The sequence below is a fragment of the Apodemus sylvaticus genome, chromosome 2 (assembly GCF_947179515.1).
Source record: "Apodemus sylvaticus chromosome 2, mApoSyl1.1, whole genome shotgun sequence".
Taxonomy (NCBI): Eukaryota; Metazoa; Chordata; class Mammalia; order Rodentia; family Muridae; genus Apodemus; species Apodemus sylvaticus.
The window spans coordinates 165,535,727-165,560,975 of NC_067473.1; the positions used below are offsets into that span (position 1 = coordinate 165,535,727).

A 25,249-nucleotide genomic window follows, 5' to 3' on the forward strand; every position below is an offset into this window, starting at 1 on the left:
GAAGGAAAAAGAAGAGGGAGCAATCATGAGGTCTCCATTAAACATGATGGACTAGGAGCTTGTGGCCCAGTAAAGTGCCCATTGTGTACAGGCTGATGCAACAAAAACAGCCCCAGTGGGCTCAGACAGCAAGTACTTGGGAGTACAGTTGGGAAGTAGACAGTCTAATGGAGAAAATAGGTTAGGGCTATGCCAATAACAGTGCTAAAGCTGATTAAATAAATCTGTCAGGACCCAGTCTCAATTACTGGGGGGCCAACTGCATCAGATTAAGAATTAGTAGAGTAATTAATACCATTTTTAATGAACAAAGCCTACCTCCAAAGATCAGGCAGAGGTAAGATTAGGTAACATGTGGACGACAGATGCTATCTTCCATTTCAAAGATCAGGTTTGGTTTTCTGAGAAGGGCTTCCTTTCTGAAAGCATCTAAAAATGCATGCTTTGGAATTGTGATTGTCTAGTGTATGCTGCCTGGTTGGTGGCTCAGTGTCTGAGAGATCTTGTAGGTCTAGGTTAGCTGAGACTGCTGGTCTTCTTATGGAGTCACCCTCCTCCTCAGCTTCTTTGTCATCTTTATTTGTCTTAACGTCAATCAGAATTATTAACAGAAAATGGAAACATGGCTGATGGCATTTATATTTGTTGTTTTCGTTGTATATTTGATCGCAGAGCACCTAGGATTCTATTCTCAGCACCAATCTGAAGGCTTACAATAATCTGTCACTCCAATTTCCAGGGGGATCTAATAGCCCTCCCCTTTGGCCTGTATATATGTGGACCACATTTGGGTTTTTTGTTTGTTTGTTTGTTTGTTTGTTTTAAGATTTATTTATTTATTCTACGGCCTTGCTCTATTTATTTATTTGTTTGTTTATTTATTTATTTATTTATGTGTTTATGTATTTATGTATTTATGTATTTATTGTGTGTTTATGTATTTATGTATTTGTGTATTTATTTATGTATTTATTTATGTATTTATTTATTTATTTATTTATTATGTGTAAGTACATTGTAAGCTGTCTTCAGACACCCCAGAAGAGGTCATCAGATCAGCTCTCATTACAAATGGTTGTGAGCCACCAAATGTTTGCTGGGATTTGAACTCAGGACCTCCAGAAGAACAGTCAGTGCTCTTACCCGCTGAGCCATTGCTCAACTTTCACTAGGCATTAAGTGAACTTTTTCACATGCGCACATCCAAATGTTCAGCACCGTCTTTAAGCTCATTGTTATTTTTATTCTCCAGATTGCTGCATTCTTCTTTCTGCTTCTCCATCCCCTCCAACCCCCTCTCCATGTGGAGATACTGTTGAAGAATCCCCTTGGATCTCAATAGCCCTTTCCATGTGATTCTTCTGTCACTGTTCCTGCCTCTCAAGCAGGCAGACTGTGCTATATGTACTTTTGTGCATGCTAGTCTAAACATTTAAGGCTTGTGCAAAATTTCAAACAAATCAGGGAGGCACAGGAAACAGATGATAAAAGTCTAGATCAACCACAGTGTGTCTATGAAACAGATGCTGCTGAGAAGGAGCTGGCTGTGGTTGCCCTACCATCCTGCCAGTTTTTGATGTACAAAACAGCTTAGAAATCTGAGCAGGCCTCTTGGTTAATGGGCCAAGTGTGTCTAGAACTTGGGTCACAGAGTGATTGTTCTATGCATAGGTGAGCCTTCCAATTCTAGACTGTAGTTCATTCCAGATATAGTCAAGTTGACAATCAGGAATAGCCACTACAGCCATCTTATGAATGATTAAATGTTTTGATATATCTGGAGCAATACTTGTAATTATGCTAAGTACAAATATAATTCATTTACAGAGATAAGCTTTATTCAGCCTTCTATAAATGTTTGCAAGGTTAAACATAAAGCAAGTAACACAAAACAAATGAAATATTTTTAAAATCAAATTACTAATTAGATGGCCCTAAAACCTTTTTAGAGATCTACTAAACATTTAAGATACCAACTCCTAACAGCAGCCTAAAAGAGTTGAGTCCCCCTGGATCATTGGCAATGCTAAACACTGAAGTGATTGCCTCATGCCTCATGCACTGGAGGAACCCACTGAGACTATAGACAAGCAGGATCCTGAAGAATTGATTGCTCCTCTTTCCCTTGCAATGTGGGTCAGCCTCTCAAGTTTCTCTCCTACAGGAATCTTCAGGGCATGGCAGCAGAATGTCCGTGCAATGCTGCGTGGGCAGTCAATGCTGGCCTGTGTGATCACTGAAGACAGAGCCACTCCTTCTATTGAGATTAAAAGATTGCAGAGGAGAAGGCTAGGTTAACTGTCTATTCAACAGTTAAGTAACTGCTGTACTGATACAGAAACCATTTGGTTTATACATTATGTTCAAATTTATCCTTCTCAGATCTCTGGTGGTATTAATGGTTAACTGTAACTTCATCAGTTTAATAGCAGCTGTCTGGTCATTGCATATATAAAAATCAGGCCTTGATTTTTTTAGAGCTCCTGGGTCTCTGGGTAAGAAAGTCAAACTCATAAAGAGGATTGCTTTGCTGAGAGGCCTCATGTTAAAGAAAACAAAACAAATTTCAATGTAACCTTTTACTGTTCCTTTGTTTAAAAAAACTTGCTTTGTAATGATATAGAAAATGTTTGAGGTTTATACAAGTCATAAGGGTCTTAAAAGATAAATATAATATTAGAACTTCCAATAATCCAAGTTTAATATATCAATTGATGACATTCTGATAATCTGTTAATTTAACTCCTGTAAAACAGTGACTGGTACAGCCACATTCACTGGAAAGGATGAAAGTCATGAAATCAGAACAGCTCTTTGACACAGTGACAGTTAAGAAAGTAAAAATGACATTGTTTAGCACATGTTCTTAGTTACATTAACTAAAACAAGAAAACTGAGAAGTAAATCTAAAATTATCTTGACAAACATTCCTTATTAATTAAATTACAGAAAGTGCAATACTGGTTTTAATACTGTCTAGGTCTCCCTTCATGTTGGTCATTGGATTTTGTAAAAGTATGTTGAGGATTCTAAAAATATTTGAAGGCCACAGAACAATAATCTTCTTTTTGTTGTACCAGAATCATTTCACACTGTTATTTGCCCTTTAATTTTTTTTTATGGCCCAAGCCATTCAAACAAAGAACAATGGGGGGAAAAGTTTATATCTGGTCATAAAAGTAGAGGTTACCACTTTCAAAATTTTTGATCCATATTTGTTCTTGTCTAAAAGAAATGCAGGGACAAAATGGAATAGAGACTGAAGGGAAGGTCATCCAGTCACCAGCCCAACTTGGGATCCATCCCACGCGCAGGTACCAAACTCTGACACTATCTGATGCCATGTTACTATGTTGTACTTGCAGACAGGAGCCTACCATGGTCCTGTCCTCTTGTCAGGAGCCATTTGCTACTTCTCTCAAGCAGAGGGAGAGGAGGAGGAGGAGGAGGAGGAGGAGGAGGAGGAGGAGGAAGAGGAGGAGGAGGAGGAGGAGGAGGAGGAGGAGAGAGAGAGAGAGAGAGAGAGAGAGAGAGAGAGAGAGAGAGAGAGAGAGAGAGAGAGAGACTGTCTGCCAAGCAGAGTCAAGACAGGTCAGGATCTGTTGGCAAAATTCCTGGCCTGCTGAGGTATAAAACAATAAGGGGTGCTTGAGGCTGAAGATTGAGAGCTAAAGATTCTATTGACCTTGGTAGTAGAAAAAGGAGATTTGGGGATGAGAACAAATGCCTTGTGTATATTTCAACAAAATTGTTTCTGTTAGCTTGTGGCTTTGCTTCCCACAGTACTGCAATATAAGATGGCTGTGTGGAATACACTAAGAGCTGACATGGTAATGACCTGCAGCCCTCCCATATCTGTCTCTTGCATCTTTTTTCTCTCTTTCCTATAATCATCCTCACTCCTCCCTCAGAGGGCTGTTCATGTTCTTCTGACTGGCCAGACAGGTATAGGTAGAACTCAAATAGGGACTCTCTGAGAGTGTGGGGATTAAGAGGTAGACACCAAACAAAACAAAACAAAACAAAACAAAACAAAAAACCAAACAAGTGCTCAGAAAATGTAAAGGTACAGTGAGAATTGTCTGGGAATAAAATAAGAAAGCTCAGAAAAAGTAAGAAAGCTTATAAAAAGTAAAAGAAAAAAATGAGACATGGAAAAAACCATATGCTTTTTGTATAATATACTTTGTTAAAATATAGCAACAGACATTACATATTTTTTTAGATCTTGTGTAGAAGGTTTCTCTTTGGTTTCCTGAGGAAGTTATAATACATTTAGCAACCTGGGAGCCAGATGCAGAGGTGGCAGCTAGTAGGAGGCCAGGGACAGCCACACTTAGGGCTCTGCTGATCTGCACTCATGGCCAGAGCATCCACTGACTCCCACGGGAATGGAGACTCAGGCAGCAGCTGCCTGTTGAAGGTGGGCAAGCCACTCCCTCTCTGGAGCTCTACAGTAGACAGCACTGCAGACATCTTAGCTCTGGCATGAGCAAGCAGTTAGCATTCCTGGGTTTCATGCAGGTAACCCCAAATATAAATTATATAAACTAACTTTATCATACAAGTCAGAAATTACATACACTTAAACATGTTTATAAAATGTATACTTTAAATGTCCTGAGAAGATAACCCATCTCAATAACTATATACATATTTATATGTCTATACACACATATAAATTATGCATATTAAAACTAAATTGAATATTAAATATAAATTATAAGAGATTAATACAGATTATATACATTTAATATAAATTATATACACTAATATGATGTATATACATTAGTGTATATATTTTATACAGTAAACAAAAATTATATACTTAAATCTTAAAGGTATACTTAAACAAAAATTAAATACATTAAATAAAAGTTAAATGTGTTAAAATATAAATTGAATATAAGTTAAATCTATGAGCTATAATCTATATGAAATACATAATTCTACATGTCCTCAAGGACAGAGAATTATGGAACAATCTAATGAAATCAGTTGCTTAAAATAAAAAAAGGGGAGTTGTATATTCCTTCACTTTTATTTTGAATTTTTTAATATTGGATGCCAGGGTGTTCTCTGCTAAGCATTTACGGCATCCTACAAGTAGGCATACTGATGCACAGGTGAAAGGAAAGGATCCATTTATTGGCATATGACATGGTACTGATCTTATATTAATATGGGGAAGAAAACATATTTGTGTTTTTCACAAGATGCTAAATGAGCTCAGCTAACTCAGTCGGTAGAGCCTGAGACTCTTAATCTCAGGGTTGTGGGTTCAAGCCCCACACTGGGCTTAGCAGGACTTTGCATCATGTTTCTTTTTATGACATGTCTATCACCTATTCTTTGGAGAGGAATCATCAGAGCTCTTAAATATGTCAAAACAGAGTTATATAAATTCAAGTTCCAATGTCTTCCCTAACATAAGCTGATAAATACAAGTAATAAATGTTTGAGGTGCTAAGAAGATGTTTTAAGGTATATAAATGCAAATTATAGAGATGTAAGAAATTATTTTTTAAAAAGGAGGTGTTTTATATTCCTCCCACATACTTTTGTTATTTCAAAGTTCAAATTTTTAACATTGATCAATGAAGTTCTAATAAGTTAATGAAACATTGACAGTTTACAATTCAGTTACAAACTCAAAATTTTAATTTCCCTTTAGTTATTTTCTGAATATAAACTTAAAAACACTTCTCATCATGCTGAAAACATTTCTGTTCAAACTATATATCTACAGATGCAAAACTATAGTTTTTATAACAGACACCTGTTAACTACTTTTTCTAAAACAGATTTCAATACAATGGTAAATACTAATATATATCCTTATATAAACTAAAGTTTACATAGGATTCAGAGAATCAAGAGTCCTAAGACTTAGACCTGCCTGTCACAGATCTAATGAACTCCAGATAAGTATACCTGCCTGTTCTTGAAAATAGAATTTTCCTTTGCTCTTGGGATTTCTTAACTTCCGCAATTGCTAGACAATTTTAATTTCTGTTCCTAGTCTACATTTGTCTCAGTAGATTTTCATCTGGCTGACAGACTCCATCCAGGGATCACCCTGTGGAGCTGCTCAAATGTGGCCTTGCTGAAGGCAGATATTAACTAGTTCAGCCAACGTGATTGCTTCCTGTCTTTCATCTGGATTAGGTAAACAGATGCTTTTGATGGATGTCCTACTGCCCAGCCTTTGACTAGCATTTAAGCCCTCCTAGGACATTTTGCAGCATCCAAATGTCGACAGGAAACAGACACAGAAGATAAATTGAACATCCATTTTCCCACTCTACAGGATAAAATGATGCGTGGGAGCAGTGGAACCCTGCGTACACTCTAAAAACCATGCCATGTCTCTTGTCAGGTTTTGTAACAGCTTGTGTATCCTTGCCTTACGTGTTGATTACTGGACAAATAAATGTTTTTATGTCTAGATATTTGTTCAATGTAACCTGCTGTAATTATAAGAGTTCAGATTCAATATAATCTGACTAATTATATATCAAGATATATAATTACCTTGTATTATATACAAGATACAAGATATATTGTACAAGAAATTTCTATTTTGGCATTTCATCAACCTTCATTTGTTATGCTTCCACTTTATGTTTCAGAACCTTAATACACAGATAACAGCTTACAAAAGCTAGATAAAATTCAAAACACTTTAAATTTACTGATTTGTATAAGAGATGCTAAACCCCTACAATTCCATGCTGCAAAAGCTACCTCTAAATGGTTAAAACTATTGAGAAAGAGCTTGCCTTCCTAGTCTTCTTTGACTCATTTGGCCTTTTCAGTACTTGACTTAAATACTTATAAGATTACACTTAAGGATAAGTTTGTCCTCTGTTCATTTATAAACATCTGTACAGATCTCCATCATATACAGCTCAAAATAGTAACCTTCCCAGTTTTCCCTCCAAAAACACTCTATCCCATCTTCCCTACACCTCTGCCTCTATGAAGGTGCTCCACTACCCACCCACCCACTCTCACCTCACTGTCCTAGCCTTCCCCTCTTCTGGGGCATCAAGTCTTCACAGGACTAAGGGCCTCCACTTCCATTGATATCAGGTAAGTCTATCATAGGCTACATATGCAGCTGGATACATAGGTCCTTCCATGCGTAATCTTTGGTACTTGGAAGCTCTGGATGGTCTGGTTTGTTGATATTGTTTTTCTTTCTATGGGGTGGAAACCCCATCAGCTCCTTCAGTCCATCCTCTAACTCCTCCATTGGGGAACCCATGCTCAGTCCAATATTTGTCTGCAAGCATCTGCCTCTGTATTTGTCAGGCTCTGGAAGAGCCTCTCAGGAGACAATTGTATCAGGCTCTTGTCAGCAAGCACTTCTTGGCATCAGCAATAGTGACTGGGTTTGGTGGCTGCATACGAGATGGATCCCCAGGTGTGGCAGTCTCTGGATGGCCTTTCCTTCAGTCTCTGCTCTACTCTTTTTTCCTCTCTGTATTTCCTTTAGATGGGATATACAGATGGGATATCCTATCCTGTCTGAAGCAAACGTGAATAGCCCTCAGAGAGAGTTGTTATTTTTGATGTCACCATGCATTATGCACTCACTGATTGTGATAATGATTGTAGTAGATCGTTAATGAGGAAGCAACAGTAGATAACCTGTTACGTGTTCCTCATGATTGCTATGACATAGCCAGGACATGAAACGACTAGCACTATGAAGTGTTGCTACTGGGCTTGCTACAAATCCACTTCCTATTAAGGTAGTCCCTGCTACTGCTGATCCTGTCACTCAGGAAGCCATATTTTTCATCGCCGTGGATGGGAATCCTAAAACAAACAAACAAACAACAAACAAAACAAAAAAGAAAGAAAAAGAAAAATTAAAAAAGATTTCTGCAGAGTCTGCCATTGCCTTCACTCCTGCAATCATATCTCACTCGTCATCTCTGGTTATTTATTCTACGAATCAGAAGCAGAGTTCATGGGAATCCCACGCACTGGTTTTGTACTTAGGGACTTTTACATGCTTAGGGTTTAATTAGATAACCATACCTCTGTCATTCATCCTTAATGAACCCCATACTGTGTGTACAATGCTTGCTGCCATGTTCAAATGAACTGCAGCACTGGATAGCCTCGTAAGGGTGATTTTCAATGCTCTCTTGAAGTATTTTCATACATGTATAAAAGTAGGAGAAAATACATCACTTACTAAATTGCTAGAACGTCTGTAATGATGGAGGTGACTGGTTATGTGTTTTACTGTTCCAGTGAGATGGGTCTGTTCAAAATGGCTGTGCTCACGTTCAAGAGCTGTCCCCAATGATTACGGATGGCAAGACCTTAGGGGAGACTCTCAATGCCTCTGGAGACTCTATTTCTGTGAAAAGGTAAAACCATGCAAACAGAGGATTGATAATTCTCAGGCTTGCAGTTCTGAAGTACCTTCCTATGATTTTACAGTGCTTGGCCATCAGCAGTTCTGTCTACATCATCCAGGGGCAGTTACCACCAAGGAAAGATTTTCAAGTGGTGATAACAGACAACATCCATCCCAGATGCCACCATCATGTTAAATATCTGAAGGGAAATAACACCACGGAAAGGCTTTGAAGATGATGGTTAGTAGATGGGAGAGTATCCAACTGATTTAAATTTGTCAGGATGTGGAGTTTGCTGGAAATTGTTGCATGAGGCATAGAACTTATGCCCAGGGCACACCTCCAGCCCAAAAGTTTATTTTCTTCCTTCCCAGTGCAGTTGGCTTCACACGACAGAGCCATTCAACCCTCATAGCCACAATTCACACACATCACAACACACAATCACAATAGAAGCAAAAACATTATGAAAACATACAAATTGTTATACTCAGTGTTGTCTGTCCACCTCCAAGGTTGTTCTGATGACTCTCTTTGCAGGCCGATCCAGTGGTCAAAAAAGCCTTTATATCTAGCTAGGAAATTCTGTCATAAAACACAAAAAACCAAGAATACATATGTGTCTTTGTTTCAGATGATCCTGGAGTCTCTCCACTATACAGCTTCCTCTAGAAATAACAGGAGCGTATAACTGAGGGTCACAGAATTTGGAGGTGTATTAGTCTCCAGGTCTCATGGATCCACTTGTCATCTCTCATTCTAAAGTACCTCATTTGAATTAAAGTGTCAAATGTAACGATGCATTCCTCTCTTGCCAGGATGGTTATAGGTTAACCTCTCATTGTAGTTATTAAGAGTTGTCACCTGCAGTATGCAACATGTCCCATATTACAGGAGAATGCAGTAAAATGGCGTATCTGACCTTCTAGCTGACTATGAGCATGATGTGAAAGAATATTTCTTGAATGTCTCAGGGCCACAGTCAGAAGTCAGACATCAGCAAATGGCACACACTCACAGGTCCCACATGTCTCCATGTGCTTGGAATGCTTTATCTATAACCTCTCTATCTCAAGGTAATATAATTTTCAACAGACAAACCAACACCTTACTATTTCTTACCAGCTCCTCTACATTGTCAAATCGAGCAAGTTGGGCCCCTTGTGCCATGCAGAAGGTCTGACTGGATGTCCAGTTTCTTGAGTATTCAGAAAAATGAAAACATTTCTTTCCAAATCCGATCCAATTTCCTGGGCAAACACCATAGGTATTTTTGATTGAAATCTGTTCTGTCTTTCTTACTGAAATTTAGACAATACAATGAATTATAACATGCATGTTTTGCCTCATTTTAAAATACCCTTCTGAGCTTAGCTGTGAGCTGTGAATTTGATTGTAGCTTTCCTAAGTGATCTGAAGGAATTCTCACTTGAACATGATGGGCTGTTTTCCCACTCCCTCTCAATAGGGCTCCCAGTAAGTAGATTTTTATAATAGCATCACTATCTGAGCTTTGGCTAAATGGTTACTACATAAAAGTTACTAGAGACATAAGAACTCTGTATGGGCACCTATTGAGATCCAGCCTTATAATTGAGACAGCAGTGAGAACTATTGGGTAGGTATTGTATACCGTGTGGACACATTGCACTAAAGAATCATTCACAAAATTAAGAGGTCAGTGCAAGATTTTATTAAACTATTCTGAAGAGTGTGGTACTAAAATCCTATAAATTTATGACTTCAGAAATGGTATTTAATACATTCAACGTACAATTGTGCTTGGTAACTAAACTCATAGATCATGGGAGGAGACACTGCATCCTGCTGGACATATTACCCTTCTCTGTCCACACCCTTCCTTGAGGGTCCTCCATGGAATTTTTCTCTCCTGGTTCTCTGTCTTGGACTGTTCATCCAAGTGGACCTATGTCTCCTGCATCTCTGTCTAGAGCCTGCTGAATGTCATCTTCCCAGGTATGCTGAGCCTGGCCTCCTGTGTACACCACAGTGTGAGTTCTTTCACTGCATATTAATGCTTGAACCTAAGTTTCCAGATAACAGGAAATTCCAGTGCACTTTCTCTAGGGCCCTTTCCACAGTGCCTGTTTCACAGTGATCAGTAAGCATAACTGACAATGTTAATGTTTTGGTACAATAAGTCACTTGCCTGTGATAGCAACAGAAAGAGCAACTACAGCTACAGTGAGGACTGCGATTACTCCACAGCAGCAGTAAAGCTTAGCAGGATACCTGGGGGAGACGACTGGGAGACATTCTTCTTGGATCATTTTACCTGAAATTTGTAAATATAAGAATATCAATCTCAAGAAACATTTAAGAATTATCTGTAGATTTGACTTGTATTCATCCACTGCGAACCCCTTCACAGAAAGTCCTGGTCTATAAATGTTGTCCATGACTCACAGAAGACTAGAGGAAAAGAAAACATGGAGTCTTCTAATCATTGAACTAAGGGCCAATGAAGATGCCATAAACAGAAAAAGTGAAGATCAGATTGAAGGCAAATAACAATCAAATCTATCCATAGATTTCTTTCCATAAGAATTAACTGGTTAGGACTGAGGACAACACAGAGCACTAAGGATGGGGACAGACAGGGATCAACAGGAGACTTCAGAGGTGGCTGAGGGATCAACAACAGTTAATGTTCTTCTAGAGGACCATGTTGCTTTCCAAATTCCAGCCTCTAAAGGGATGACTCATAACCACCTATGTAATTCCTGCTCCAGTCAATGAGACAAACAGGTTGGTACACTTCTATATTTCCAGTGTTAAGGAGGCAGAATCTGGAGAGTCAGGAGCATACAAGGCTAGCCTAATCTACATAAAAAATTTGAACTCAACATGGACTATGTAACCACCAGACCTAGGTTACATAGGTCAAAGAACCTAGCCGTAAATAAATTAATAAAGTCACATAAATATAATAGAACACACTGACACAACTAATGGGTAAAATAGGGGAAATTTTTAACAAGCTCACCAAAATCATGTGAAAAAATAATATTAGTCTAAAATAACAAAAACTCTTAGCAAGCTAGGAATTGAAAGAGCACATTCGTGGATAGTGACCATTTAAAAAAATCAGAAAGGTAATTTTATGCCTTTAAAATGTTCTTGTATTTAATGCATATGGGTGATTTGTCTGCATATGTATCTGTTCACTGTATGTATGCCTGGTGCCTGAGGAGACAAGAAAGGATGTTAAGTTGCCTGGAGCTGGAGTTACAGTTGTGAGGAGCCATGATGATACTGGGAACAGAACCTAGGTTCTCCGAAAGAGTAGCCAGTGTTTTCAGTCACGTGTCATCTCTGCAGCACAAAGTAATTTTCAAATTGCATGAAAAGGGAAAAGAATAAGTATAGCTGAACAATTTAGAAAAAGAGGCAAATAAGAAGTGCTCAACATCATTAGTCATTAGGGAAATGCAGATCAAAACAACCCTGAGATTTCACCTTACACCAGCCAGAATGGCTAAGGTCAAAAACTTAGGAGACAGCAGGTGTTGGCGAGGATGTGGAGAAAGAGGAACACTCCTCCACTGCTGGTGGGGCTGTAAGATGGTACAACCACTGTGGAAATCAGTCTGGAGGTTCCTCAGAAAACTGGACATGAGACTTCCAGAGGACCCTGCTATACCTCTCCTGGGCATATACCCAAAGGATTCCCCGGCATGCAATAAAGACACATGCTCCATTATGTTCATAGCAGCCTTATTTATAATAGCCAGAAGCTGGAAAGAACCCAGATGCCCCTCAAAGGAGGAATGGATACAGATAATGTGGTATATTTACACAACGGAATACTACTCAGCAATTAGAAACAATGAATTCACAAAAATTTTAGGCAAATGGTTTGATCTGGAAAATATCATCCTAAGTGAGGTAACCCAATCACAAAAGAATACACATGGAATGCAATCTCTGATAAGTGGATATTAATTAGCCCAGAAGCTCTGAATACCCAAGGCACAAATTGCATAACAAATGACTCCCATGAAGAAGTATGGAGAGGGTCCTGATCCTGGAAAGGATTGATCTAGCATGGGAAGGGAATATAAGGACAGAGAAAAAGGAGGGAGGTGATTGGAGAAGGGATGGAGAGAAGAAGGTTTATGGGACATATGGAGAGGGGGATCCAGGAAAGGGGAAATCATTTGGAATGTAAACGAAGAATATAGAAAATAAAAATATTAAAAAAAAAAAGAAAAAGAGGCAAAATTTACACAAGTGATACCACCAAATCAGAGTGACAGACACAAAGACATAAGTATGGTTTTGGCAAAATCATAGACACATAAGTCAAATTAATAGTAATACTAATAACCAAAATAATAATAATAATAATAATAATAATAATAACAATAAAAGAAAAATACAAAAATAATAAAAACAACTTGAGAAGCAACTCCAACATATAATTATTCCAGCAAGCTGACCCTGGCCTTGCTATACACACTGTACGCTGTTTCACAAACCTCCCATCTCCTTCTATAAAAGGCAACTCAAACATGAAGTCTAGGGCTATAAAACTATCTGAGGAAAAGTGAAAAGAAAAATTTGCCTTGAGTAAAAGTTTCTTAAGTGTAATACCAAAATTCTTATCCACATTAGCTTAAAATGAAATATGCAGACTTTGCTCTAATTCAAAAACAAACAAAAAACAAAATCACAAAAAATTCTTTCTCTTCTGAGTTCTGCAAAGGGAATTTTCAATTTTTATAAGATAAAGATCAAAAAGAAGTTGTATTTAGAGCACTCTGATAGGTTGGAAAATTCAATTATTTGAAAAAAAAACAATCAAAGATAAAAAAGAATAAGAATGGGCCAAATATTCAAATATAGCTACTTGGTTTTGGAAAAGACAGTTAAAAACAGATCATCACTTTCTTCAAATGAGAATAGACTTACTATATGCTGTGGCCCTCCTACCTACCTATTAATGCCAGAGGAAATGAAAATCTGTGTTTCCATCATTATGAGATTCTTATTGGTGTCTACTCACTCATAACTGGATATTAGCCAAAAATGACAGAATGCCCAGGATACAATCCATAGAAGTCAAGGTTAACAAGCTGAGGGGCCCAAGTGAGCATGCCTCAATCCCACTTGGGAGGGAAAAGAAAGCAATCACAGGAGGCAGAGGGAGGGAGGGATCTTGGTTGGAGAGGGAACAGGAAGGGGAAAGGGGGAACATAATTAGGTATGGGGATGGGAGGGCAGGAACCAAGCCCTGAGGACAAGCAGAAAGAATGGAAACAGGCAACCTTGGTAGGTAGGAGGTCAGGGGTGGAGGGACCCTCTAGAATATACCAGAGACCTGGAAGGTGAGAGACAATCAGGACTAAAAGGGAGGGACCTTAGATGAAATGCCCAAAAGTGGAGAGAGGGAACTTGTAGATGCTACCTCCAATAGAAAGACAGGGCATCTAGTGGAGAGATGGGGTCGCCATCCCACAGTCAAAAACTGACCCAGAATTATTCCAGTCTAAAAGAACTGCAGGGACAAAAATGGAGAAGAGACTGAAGTAAAGGAGGTTCAGTGACTGGTCCAAATTGGGATCCAGCTCAAGAGGAGGCTCCAAGGCCTGACACTCTTACTATGCTATGGTGTGCTTACAGACAGGGATCTAACACGACTGCCCTTGAAAGGCCCAACAAGCAGCTGAGTCAAATGCAGAAACTTGCATCCAACCAAAGGACAGAAGCTGCTGACCTGTGTGGTTTAGGGAAAGGCTGGAAGAAGCTGAGAAGGAGAACTAGCCCATAGGAAGACCAGCAGTCTCAACTAATCTGGACCCCTAAGGTCTCTCAGACACTGAGCCACCAATCAGTCAGCATACACTAGCTGATATGAGGCCCTCAGCACATGTATAGCAGAAGATTGCCTGGTATGGCCTCAGTGAGAGGAGATGCACCTAAACCTCCAGAGACTTGAGGCCCCAGAATGTGGGGAGGTTTGATGGTGCGGAGGGGTGAGGGCATCCTTTTGAAGAAGGGAGAGGAGGAATGGGATGAGGACCAGCTGGAGGGCAGACCAGGAGACAGATAACTACTGAACTGTAGAAAAAAGAATAATAATACTAATAATAATCAATCTAAAATGTGTGTTGAATTCACATTTTACTACAACCCAATGTTGACAATGTCAATCAATATGGCTGAGAACTGATGAAGGGGCATTAAAAACAAAAATTTTGACCATATACTTGCCCCTGATCATCTCACACTCTGTCCAAATGTTCCTCAGTTTTGCACTCTCAGCAAGCTCTAGAGTTAAGCCATAAATCAGCTGTACTCCAGCTAATTTTAAGAGTTGAAGAGTCTAGTCACATAGTTGTAGTTTTTTGTTTTGTTTTTATCTGATAACTCAACTGTCACCAACTTATTTCTGCTTGAGCTAATCTTACCTACAATTCTTCCATTGGCTTTTTAAATACCTTCTGCAAAATAAAAGCAGACGTTTTATTTTGAGCTGCTTTAAAGTTTCTGAATGTGTAACTGTCACATTGATCAGTGGTGTTTGCAGTTTGTCTAACCTCCACCCCACAGTTACCGCAACAGCCTGGTGTGCCTGACTCACTATAAAAGGGATAAAAGGGGCTGGTAGCCTCTGCTTTCTCTTGCTCTTGCCTTCTTGCTCTCACTCTGTTCTCTTGTCCCTTCCCCTCCCCCCATATTCCACTTCCTCTTTTCTCTATGTGTTCATGGCCTGCCCCTACTCCTCTTCTCTCTCTCTCTCTCTCTCTCTCTCTCTCTCTCTCTCCTCCTCCTCCTCCTCCTCCTACTACTACTACTACTACTACTACTACTACTACTACTCTCTCAACTCCCCTCCTTATGCCCTGAATCATATACTATGCTATAGTATATTGTCACATGACTGGTCCCTCAGGGGGAAGGGATGCCTCTACACCTCTGTACCTCTGCTTGGGCCCACGGAGGCATCCTCTTCCCCCACACCTTACTACACATCCCCAAGACATATTCCCTCCCTCATTTTTTTATAAACATATTTGGTGCTGAGACTTGGATTTAGAAACTTTGCAAGTTAACATCCCCTCTCCCTTCCCCTCCCCTCTCCCCACTCCCACTACCACATGGAAAGCCAGTGCTCACTAGCCCTAACTTGTGAGAATTAGTAAGCCCCTCCCCCCACTGGTCAGGGTAACTGTCCCCATGGTCCCATGGGAGTGTTCTTGAGCTCAGAGCTACTCCTTTACTGCCCTTGAGGATACAGACATCGAGTCTTTTCCCTGACCCTCATTCTAGGACATTTTCCCTTGAGTGAGATTTTCCTCTCTCCTCTGAGATGATGCCTTTCACACTGTTGAGAAATCCCAGGCCTGGGTGAACTGCTCTCTGTCGCAACACCTGGCTACAGCTTGCAGCACTGTGCCTGGGCTTCTTGCTGCTAGGAGGATGCCCTGTCCCACCTGCTTGTGTATGAGTCCTGTGAATCACAGAACCACCCCAACCCCTTGACACGATCTCAGCTGCAGTTCAGTGGTAACTCAGCCCTGAGCTACCTGGGGCATGCAAGCTGTCATTAGGGCTCCTTACAATCTGTGTTATTCAGGCTGCATGCATATCCCACACCCCTGGAACAGGCATGTGCCTGGTGCCTCAACCAAACATGAACACACGCCTGTCTCTCATTCTGTGGACCAGCAACAGAATGGGTCAAAATTCCCCAGCTCCAGCAAATTAGTGTGATATATTTACTGTATACATTCTCAAGCAAATAATTTAGTAAACATAAATTTTCTAACTCAGATATGAACTATCGATAAAGCTTTCAATCTTGTCAGATGTCTGCTAATTATTAATATACTTAAGTTTATAAGAGACAGAATCTCCCAAAGCCTAATAGCTTATCCCTAAGGACTCAGAAAATAGAGATACAGCTACAAGAGACTGCCTGAATTGTGGTATGACAACCACTGAGAAACACTGTGGACAAAACTGGATACCCTAAGAGACAAGTGACTCATACTGCCTAAGTCAATCTGAGTCAATTTTCGTTCCATGATTACCTGTTCCAAGGAGGAGAAAGTCCTTCTTCTGGGCACAAAAGCCTTACTGACTCTGCCCAAGTAGCCATGGAGACCACAGGGACCTGGGAACTGTTTAGACTATAGATGAACTCTGTCATTTTTTAAATTAATATATGATTCCTAGATTAGAATTTATTCATCCCCCTGATTCTGACTACATTGCCAGCTAAGGTAACTGTAGCTTAACAGCTAGAAAACATGTCTCGCTCCTTATGCTAAGGTAATCCTTCACAATATTTACTCATTAATGAATTCATGAACTAGCTAAGGCTGCTGGATGTCTTATAGACGTCACAATAAATGATAGGCAAGTTCTGATACAAGCTTTCACAGATGTAAACTGTTATTTCTTTACTTAAACTCGATTTCTGCTGAAGAAATGCTTGCTATTTCCTCTTCTTGCTATGCCACTGTCCTTACATTATTTGAAACGCCAGAGAATCAATAAATTGTCATCATCATCATCATCAGTAATAATAATAACAAATTCACTTAGAACTCTTGGTTTAAGTGATAAGTTATAAGGATTAACATTTGTTGTGAATTTTGTAATTTGATAAATATCAATCTTATTTTCACAAAATTCAATATTCTTCCCTAAATGAAAAAAAATAAGGTGAAGAACAGGAATGAGGGAAAAGGAAGATGAAGGAACACAATATACTGAAGCACGGACAGTTTGAAATACCAGAAACACAATTTTGTTTCCTTTCTGAAGACTGGAGTGGAAAACCCCATCACATTCCTTTTCTGACTTATTCCTTAACTTATCAAGAGCTCAAAATGGAAAGGATTTGGTCCTGGGTGGGTTCAGCTCCCCACCCCACCCCACACCCCATGCCACCTCCTTACAATTCTTTTCTACAACTACAATGATCTGCAAAACACAAGCCACAAGCTTCCCATGCAACTTCTGTCACTGTGCACATTGCAAAGCTGTTGTCTGAATTCCTTCCCTGGGCACATGTAGAGCAAGCATTTTCTACAGCAGTTTGGTGTAATCCACCAGAGTGTAGCTTACCAGATCCCTGGGAGAGTGGACTAGCAAGCTAAGCACAAAGAAAGCAAGCTGTGCCTGCAGCTCTGGCTTTTAGAAGGTGATTCATTCTTCATTTCTCTTCCCTGAGAACTATTCAAGTATAGGTCCAATAGAATAATTAATGTAACAACCTCATAACTAATCATATCTGCATTCTCCTGCTCTGCAGACCCACTGTGACAGACCCACAAACACCCTTCTGTTCTTATTCTTTTGTTCAAGGTTCAGTTCTTTTGCCTTGTCCCTGGTGAAGCTCTTCTCTGCTGTTATAGTTTGGTTCAAATACTATTAAATACATACCCATTTCTCCCTCCTGCGGGCAACCTGTGGTACTGAGCATAGGTAGGTTACTCTTTGTGGCACTCACCTCAGAGCTGAGAAGCTGCGTTTCCACCACAGGAAGATAAAAACTTGAAAACTGAGAGACACAAATACTTGGTTGCATTTCCAGGAAGGGTACAGTATGTTACCAATCAGCTTAACCTAACCGGTGGTAGCATGAGCTCCTCCTTCCCTACAGAGAGGCTCACACACAGTTTGATTGGTTCAAATTGACACACGATTGTAGGGAAGGGATTTCATTGGACTGTAAGGAAGTGAGACTAAAATCTGCAGACAAAGAGCTTTTAGAGCAGGGCAATTTCAGGGACTGGAGGGTGAGACTGGTTTTACTGACCTGCAGGAATCAACTTGGAAATAAAAGGTGACAAAAAACAAAAAGAAAATATTATTACCAACCCTTTCCTGCCCTGAATACCACACATCAGAAAGTCCTGTGGTGCTACAGCTCTGAGTTTTGAGGGCATTACTTAAGGGGTTTCCCAGGCCAAGGTCAGAGGAGTCTGTGCATTGAGAGGCCCAGAGACTGAATCTCTAGGAGACAGTCAGAAAGGAAACAGCTGGGAGTCACAGTCAGTGCTAAATTTGCCTCAGGGAATGAGATTCTTTGTTCTGGAGCCAGATCATGTCTCAGGACTACGGACTCAGGCTGTCCCATATTACATGTTTATATATGGAAACATTTGGCTAATGGTGTGGAGACAGAAACATAATGCCCTCTGCCACCTTTATCAGAGCAATGAATACCTCTAAACCAGTGTTTCTCAATCTTGCCAATGCTGTGACACTTTAATACAGTTCTGCAACTTGTGGTGACTCTCAACCATAAGTTATTTTGTTGTTACTTGATAACTACAATTCTGGTACTATTATGAATTATAATGTAAATATTTGATATGAGGGATATCTCATATGAGACCCATGTGACAGGGGTATTCAACCCCACTCCGAAAGGGGTTGCAACTCACAAGTATAGAAAAAGCTGCTCCAGATTTTGACTATGTATATGGGTGTCACTGTCTGTGGAACCACCTAGTTGCCTGTAGAGGCCAGAGAGGTTAGAGCTGAATTCACAGGCTTGAAGAATTTGGATTCAGAATGTAGGTACCCCAAAAATGTACCAATGGAACGTCATAATCCTCATGTAAAATAAGTTTAGCATTATTTTACCATTTAGGAGCATATGCCAAGGAAATTTATAAATATCTCAGATGATTTAAAAAGTATTTACGATAAAATATTTAGGTGATTGTATGGTAGCACATGGGCTCTTATCCAAGCCCTGGGGAGGCTGTCTCAGGTAGAGCTCTATGAATTAGAGGCTAGCCTGGTCTACATAGGGAGCTCCAGACCCGCCAGAGCTAAATTTAAAAAATAGAATATTTAATATATTAATGCCATAAAATAGAATAATATATAATTTATATAGTAATATAATATATTAAATATAATGTATTTAATATATTATGATAATGATATATATATGTGAGTTAGTAGAAATGTAGTCAGAGGGGTTTTAAATTCAGTTACTTGGGTTACTCAACTGTCAATATAGTTGGAGATGGGTCACCCAGATTCTCTGATGTCCAAGTGATGATTTTCTCAGATGTTGGCACAAGTTTGAGGTATGAAACAAGGATCTGAGTGTTTATCTCCTGAGGTCTTCTAGCACAGGAGATAAGTCAAAAGCAACTGACACCCCATTTTCCATCTAGGCTGAAGGCAGTGTTTGATCAGGTCTTTTTGAGCTAATGAAGTTGCCTAGTTTTGGACCTCCTCATTTAGTTTTTTACCTCACAGAACTCATGATGGGAAGACTCTGTCAACAACTGGAAATTTTAGCCCTCATTCTTGTCTTTTCAGTTGTGAACCTAGCTTTGCACAGCTGAGCGATCTATTCAGCCCTTAGTTCATGACAAATAACTTTACCATGAACAGGACAATGTTCCTTTTAGCAGAGATGGCTCATACAGTCCTTTACCCATATTCCTACATAACACTGTAGTGAATGAGAATGGCCCCATAGGCTCATGTATTCAAATGCTCAGTACCCAGCTGGTGGAGCTGTTTAAGAAGAATTAGGAAATATGGCCTTGTTAGACAAAGTGTGCTCTCGTTGATGGAAGTGGGGTTGGGAGTTTGAAAAGCCCACACCATCCCCAGCTGTGGTTAGTTTGGGGATTTATTTTAATTTTGATAAATATTCATCATAGAGCCTCTAAATTTGGCAGTTCTAGTAATTCACAATGATGCTGGTATTTTCTATAGACAACATTAAAGAGAGACTGTGGAGATGAAGGTAGAAAAGAAAACATCCACAGCTTTAAATGGATTCCCTAACCAATCCCAGGACAAACAATTCCATTTCTTAGTGCATGCCCACAGAATATGTAAACAGGTCCATGTGAGAGTTCTCATTGCATTATGATTCATAAAAAGTAAATCAAAATAATACAGCACACTTCAGTGTGTGATAGAGTTTAATTGAGAACTAGGTACAACAGATGAGAAATGAGTAAACACACTGCACCTTGGAAAAGGTAATGTATTCATTACTGTGGAGTGTTGTGTTATGTTCTTGTAGCAGAATGTATAAAGGCAATATGCAGCAACATCCACCAGCAAAGCTGTGATGCCACATTTGTACTTTCAGTGAAGGCAGGGCTGGATCAATGGCTCATTAAGAGTACTTGCTAATCTTGCAGAAGATCAGAATGCAATTCTCAGCACATGTTACTCACACCCTCTGTATAATTCTGGTTTTGCAGGCTCAGACACCTTCTTCTGGCCTCTGCTGCACTTAGGTGGTTCTCACACATACATGCAGGCTGAACTCGTATACCCTCTTGAGCTAAGACAAAAGCCTGACAGCTTAAAACAAAGGCCTGGAAGGCTTTCAATCTGACCAATAGCATGCATACTTGCTTTTATATGGACGCACATGACAGCTTCAAGGCCTGATCCCTCTCCCAGCCCCAATGTATCTACCTGCTTGTAGCCTCTCTTTTTCTCCCCTTTTATTCTCTCCTCTCTCTCGCTCTTTGTCTCTCTCTCTGTCTCTGTCTCTCTCTCCTTCTCCTTCCTCCCCATTCCTCTTGCAACCAGCCCCCCTCTCCCTTTCAACCTCCAGATCACTAGTAGCCCTTTACCGAAAAAGCCATTCTGAATCTCCTGGAACAGGGTCAGGAGCCATGCTGGCTCCTTCTGAAGGCTGACTTTCCTGTTTGTTTCTGGTTTAATTCTTTCAGAACAGTTCTGCTTTAGAAACATACCTGAAGCTGAACTTACTGAGGCCACAGGGATTTTCAACCCTTCCCAAAATGGAGGCTTCTTCCTTTAACTCCAGCACTCTGAGCCAGATCCTAATAGACCTCTTCCTGCATCAGAGTGAAGCCTGGCTCAGTGACAAGGACCCCTGATCCTTTCTTATCACAGGCCTGCAGCAGTTCTGGGAAATAGAGAATCCTGGGGAGACTTCTGGCCTGGGTTGGGGAGATATTTCACCAGCATCCCAGGGACATTTAGGCAGCAAGACTATGCTGTGTGATAAAGTAGAGATGTCACTGGGGAACACAAGCACCCAGCCATTTGTCCTGACCTACAGAAGGCACACTGTGAGCATGACTGACTCGGCTTCATAGCAGAGTCATTATTTGTTTCTAGGCAGGCCATGTGTGCTTCCCAGTGTGGGATGTTAACCATAGGGACAGAAAGAAGTGGAAGGACATCAAAGACAAAGTCACAGGACTTTCCACTCAATTTTCCTGGGACATTGGAATACTCAAGTCTACTGCTTATGATATTGTAGTCACCATAATATCACATCTCCAGGCATGTCAGAGATTTATTCCTTTTTTTAAGATGAAAAAAAGTGTATATTTAGAATTAGCCATCTGGACTCATGTTAGATGATCCTAGTTTTGTTGGCAACATCTAGAGCATCATAATCAGGAGCCAAGCAAACCTATGCTACCTTCTTCTCTCTGTCAGGCCTTATCAGTGCACTGACTTTGGCCACATCAATGCCATAGAGTTTCTTCATGGCCTTTTTGATCTGGTGCTTGTTGGCCTTGACATCCACAGTGAACACAAGGCTGCTGTTGTCCTCTCTCTTCTTCATGACTCACTCGGGGGTCAGTGGGAATCTGATGATAGCACAGTGGTCAAGCTTGTTTCTCCTGGGTGCACTCTTTCAAGGATGACACAGCATATGTGTAGGAGTCTTTTGGGCACAGGAGTCTTTCCTTTCCTACTCCCTTGGACTCCTGGGATCCAGGTCAGGTGGTCAGGCTCACGTGGCAAGAGCTTTTAAGTCCTAAATCATCTCCCTCGTCCATCTCCATTTAAAGAAATAAAACCATAACTAACTTATTATTTTGTCTTGGTTATAGTTTTGAAAGAAAGCTGCCAACTCTTTTATTTAATATACACCAATATAAGAGCACTTCTTTATAAAAATTACCATACTCTTGGTAATTTTTCAACTTCTGAGTAGAAACTACTTTTTCAAAATTACCACTTTCTAGATAAGTAGTTAGATTTTCCCTGAGTTCTATTCCTGGGAGCCATATTGTGTAGCTCTTAACTTCCTATAACTTTATCTCAAAGAATGTGTTGCCTCTGTTCTCTGTGGACACCCATGTACATATACACATAAACCTTTAGGAAGAAAGAAAGAAAGAAAGAAAGAAAGAAAGAAAGAAAGAAAGAAAGAAAGAAAGAAAGAAAGAAAGAAAGAAAGAAACAAAGAAACAAAGAAAGAAACAAAGAAAGAAACAAAGAAAGAAACAAAGAAAGAAACAAAGAAAGAAAGAGAAAGAAAGAAAGAAAGAGAAAGAAAGAAATTAGGAGAGATGGAAGGAGGAAGGAAGGGAAGGAAAGAAGGAAGGAAGGAAGGAAAGAAGGAAGGAAATATAGAGCTCCTTAAATATTCTAGGTTATCACACACACACACACACACACACACGCTTTACCTACCTTACTGCCCAACTCCCCTCCCCCACCAACCCCCAAACTCCACATTCAGCCAGAGTCCTGGAGTTGTAAAGGTTTAGAATTTTCATTGTTTGGTTTTATTTTGAGTTAGTCTGAGCATTAGAAACAGGCCAGTTGCTTTATCTACCGAAGGATTTTTTTTGGGTTCTTTGTGTTTTTCTCTGCAGAACTTGAGGCAAAGATGAAATTCAAGAATATGCAATGAATTTCTCTCCAAAAATAAGAAATCTGTATATCTAATTAACTCTAAATATCCTTTAGAAGAAAGGAAGGAAGCTGAGCCATGGTGGTGCACACCTGTAATCCTAGCATGTGGGGGACAGAGGCAGATGGATCTCTGTGAGTTCGAGTCCAACCTGGTCTATAGAGCAATTTCTGGGACAGCAAAGGCTACACAGAGAAACTTTGACTAGAAGAGAGAGAGGGGGGGGAGAGAGAGGAGGGGAAGGGAGGGAGAGATGGCGAGGGAAATGGTTTAGTTTGGGTGCAGCATTAAAGGATTTTTTTTCTAATTTTTTCTTCCTTTTTGAAATTTGAAAGAATAAAGGTCAGCAGTTGGACCCCATGGCCAAGCAGGCTGACCATGTTTTAAATAGTTTATTAAGAAGGCCCAGCTTGGCACTGCCTATTATCTGTAATCTGGAGAGAGAGAGAGAGAGAGAGAGAGAGAGAGAGAGAGAGAGAGAGAGAGAGAGAGAGAGAGAGAGAGAGAGAATTCCCAGTACAAGTTAATCTGTCTTGGAACCATGTTTGATATCTTGTCCTCATAAGAAAGATATTTTCTGTAGTTTTTTAAACACAGGTTCTCTCACTGAATCTGGAGTTCACAGATTAAGTTAGGCTAACCAACCAGTGAGTTGCAAGGAACCATCAGTCTCTACCTATCTGAAACTGAGTTTACAGCTCATGTTACCAGGCCCAGCTTTTTTTTATGTAGGCTATGAAGGACAGAATTCATATGTTCACATTTATGTGGCAAGAACTTTTCTGACTGAGCCATCTTCACAGGCCATGAAGATGATTTTTAGGAAAAACATATATAATATGTTATTTACCTTTTGAATGTAACAGTTTTGTGCAAAAGCTATTAGGACCTGTTTTAAAAACCGACCCCAGTCTTCATTCCTGTTTGTCTATGTAGTGAATAGTTCTAAAATTTGTGTAAGAAGTGACATCTTATGCAAAGCTCTAGAGTTGTGGTTAATAAGGCTGGTTAAGGAATAATAACTTGGAGGCACAACACCTGTAATCCAGGTACTGAGGAGGTATAGGCTGGGAGATTCAGGCCAAACTTAGCTATGTAAGATACTTAAAAGTCTTAAGAAACCTCATAACACAAGATAGTAAAAATATCACTGGACTCTTTTGATCTGCCTATGATAATACATGCAGCTGTTGGGGGCACAGAGGTTCTTGTGCTCACAAATAAAACTAGGGGAACCAGGAATGTTGAATATTCGGACTTGTCCCTTCAAAGGAAGAGATGTATAAACCTTTTTTCTACCCAGAAGGCTGGTAATGGATCTGGTTAATAACCTGATAGATCTCTGTGCTATCTGTAGAGCCAGGCCACACGTGGCCTCCCCAGACTCTTCCTCCCTAGACCTTTATCATGAGCATTGTTTCTCAGTCAAAAGATGTCACAATACATAAAACCCACTTTTTATGAAAGAACTCACAAGTACTTTACAAAGAGTTTCAATGTCATCATGCCTTAAGCTTTACTGTGCACGAAGGGTTGAGTTAATTGCCACTAGAAAACTTTTGTCTAAAATTGTGTTGTGTTTATATATGCCTAAAATAATCTTCCTGGTGTCAGACTACAGAAGTCTGAATCATCACAAACTACTGAGTTATGATGAACTAGACCTTCATGTTTTCCATGAATGGTGATTCTACTGCTCATGCTGGTCACAGAGAACCCACACTTGGGGGTTCTCTAAAAATCACCATCATAGATCATAGCAGCTACAATGCATTCATCTCTACTTTTCTTTAAAATAATCTTAGCTACATGAGGCATACTACTCCAGTGACTGCAGACATGTACTCCTGGAGAAATCTTTGTGAACAGTTAGACAGAGTGCTTTAATTAGTAAGATGAAACCAAAGTGGGCAATCTAGCCAAGGTAGCCATTGTCCAAGTGAAAACCTAGTGATGACAGTGATTTAGTCAAGAAGGAATATCATTAAAATGTTTAAAAGACAGGAAGAACACTTACGTAACAGGATAATAAGGAGCAAATGAGTAATGAAGGGGAGTAGCCTGAGTGGAAGAAATCCCAAAGCTCATTCACAGGAGCAGGCTTGTTATTGGTTGTTTTTATTTTTTTCTCTGGTGTATAGTCTTTGGTCCTTAGGTCTCAGACAAGTTTTGATTTGTTGGTGCAGAAGAAACATTGTTCTTGGCTTAG

General features: G+C 39.8%; 1 protein-coding gene and 1 non-coding gene across 2 annotated transcripts; one reads left to right on the forward strand and one right to left on the reverse strand.

The window, feature by feature from the left end:
* Positions 1-1,816: 1,816 nt before the first annotated feature.
* LOC127678125 (C-type lectin domain family 2 member D11-like) lies at positions 1,817-21,960 on the reverse strand. Its single transcript, XM_052172914.1, has 6 exons — positions 21,814-21,960; positions 17,802-17,883; positions 10,552-10,677; positions 9,504-9,682; positions 8,860-8,966; positions 1,817-7,827 (listed from the first exon to the last, which is right to left on the reverse strand). The coding sequence occupies exons 1-6, from the start codon at positions 21,958-21,960 to the stop codon at positions 7,713-7,715; spliced, it is 756 nt and encodes a 251-aa protein (XP_052028874.1). The 3' UTR covers positions 1,817-7,712.
* Positions 5,228-5,300, forward strand: Trnak-cuu (transfer RNA lysine (anticodon CUU)). The gene has a single exon. It is a non-coding gene; the product is annotated as a tRNA-Lys (tRNA).
* Positions 21,961-25,249: the final 3,289 nt, after the last annotated feature.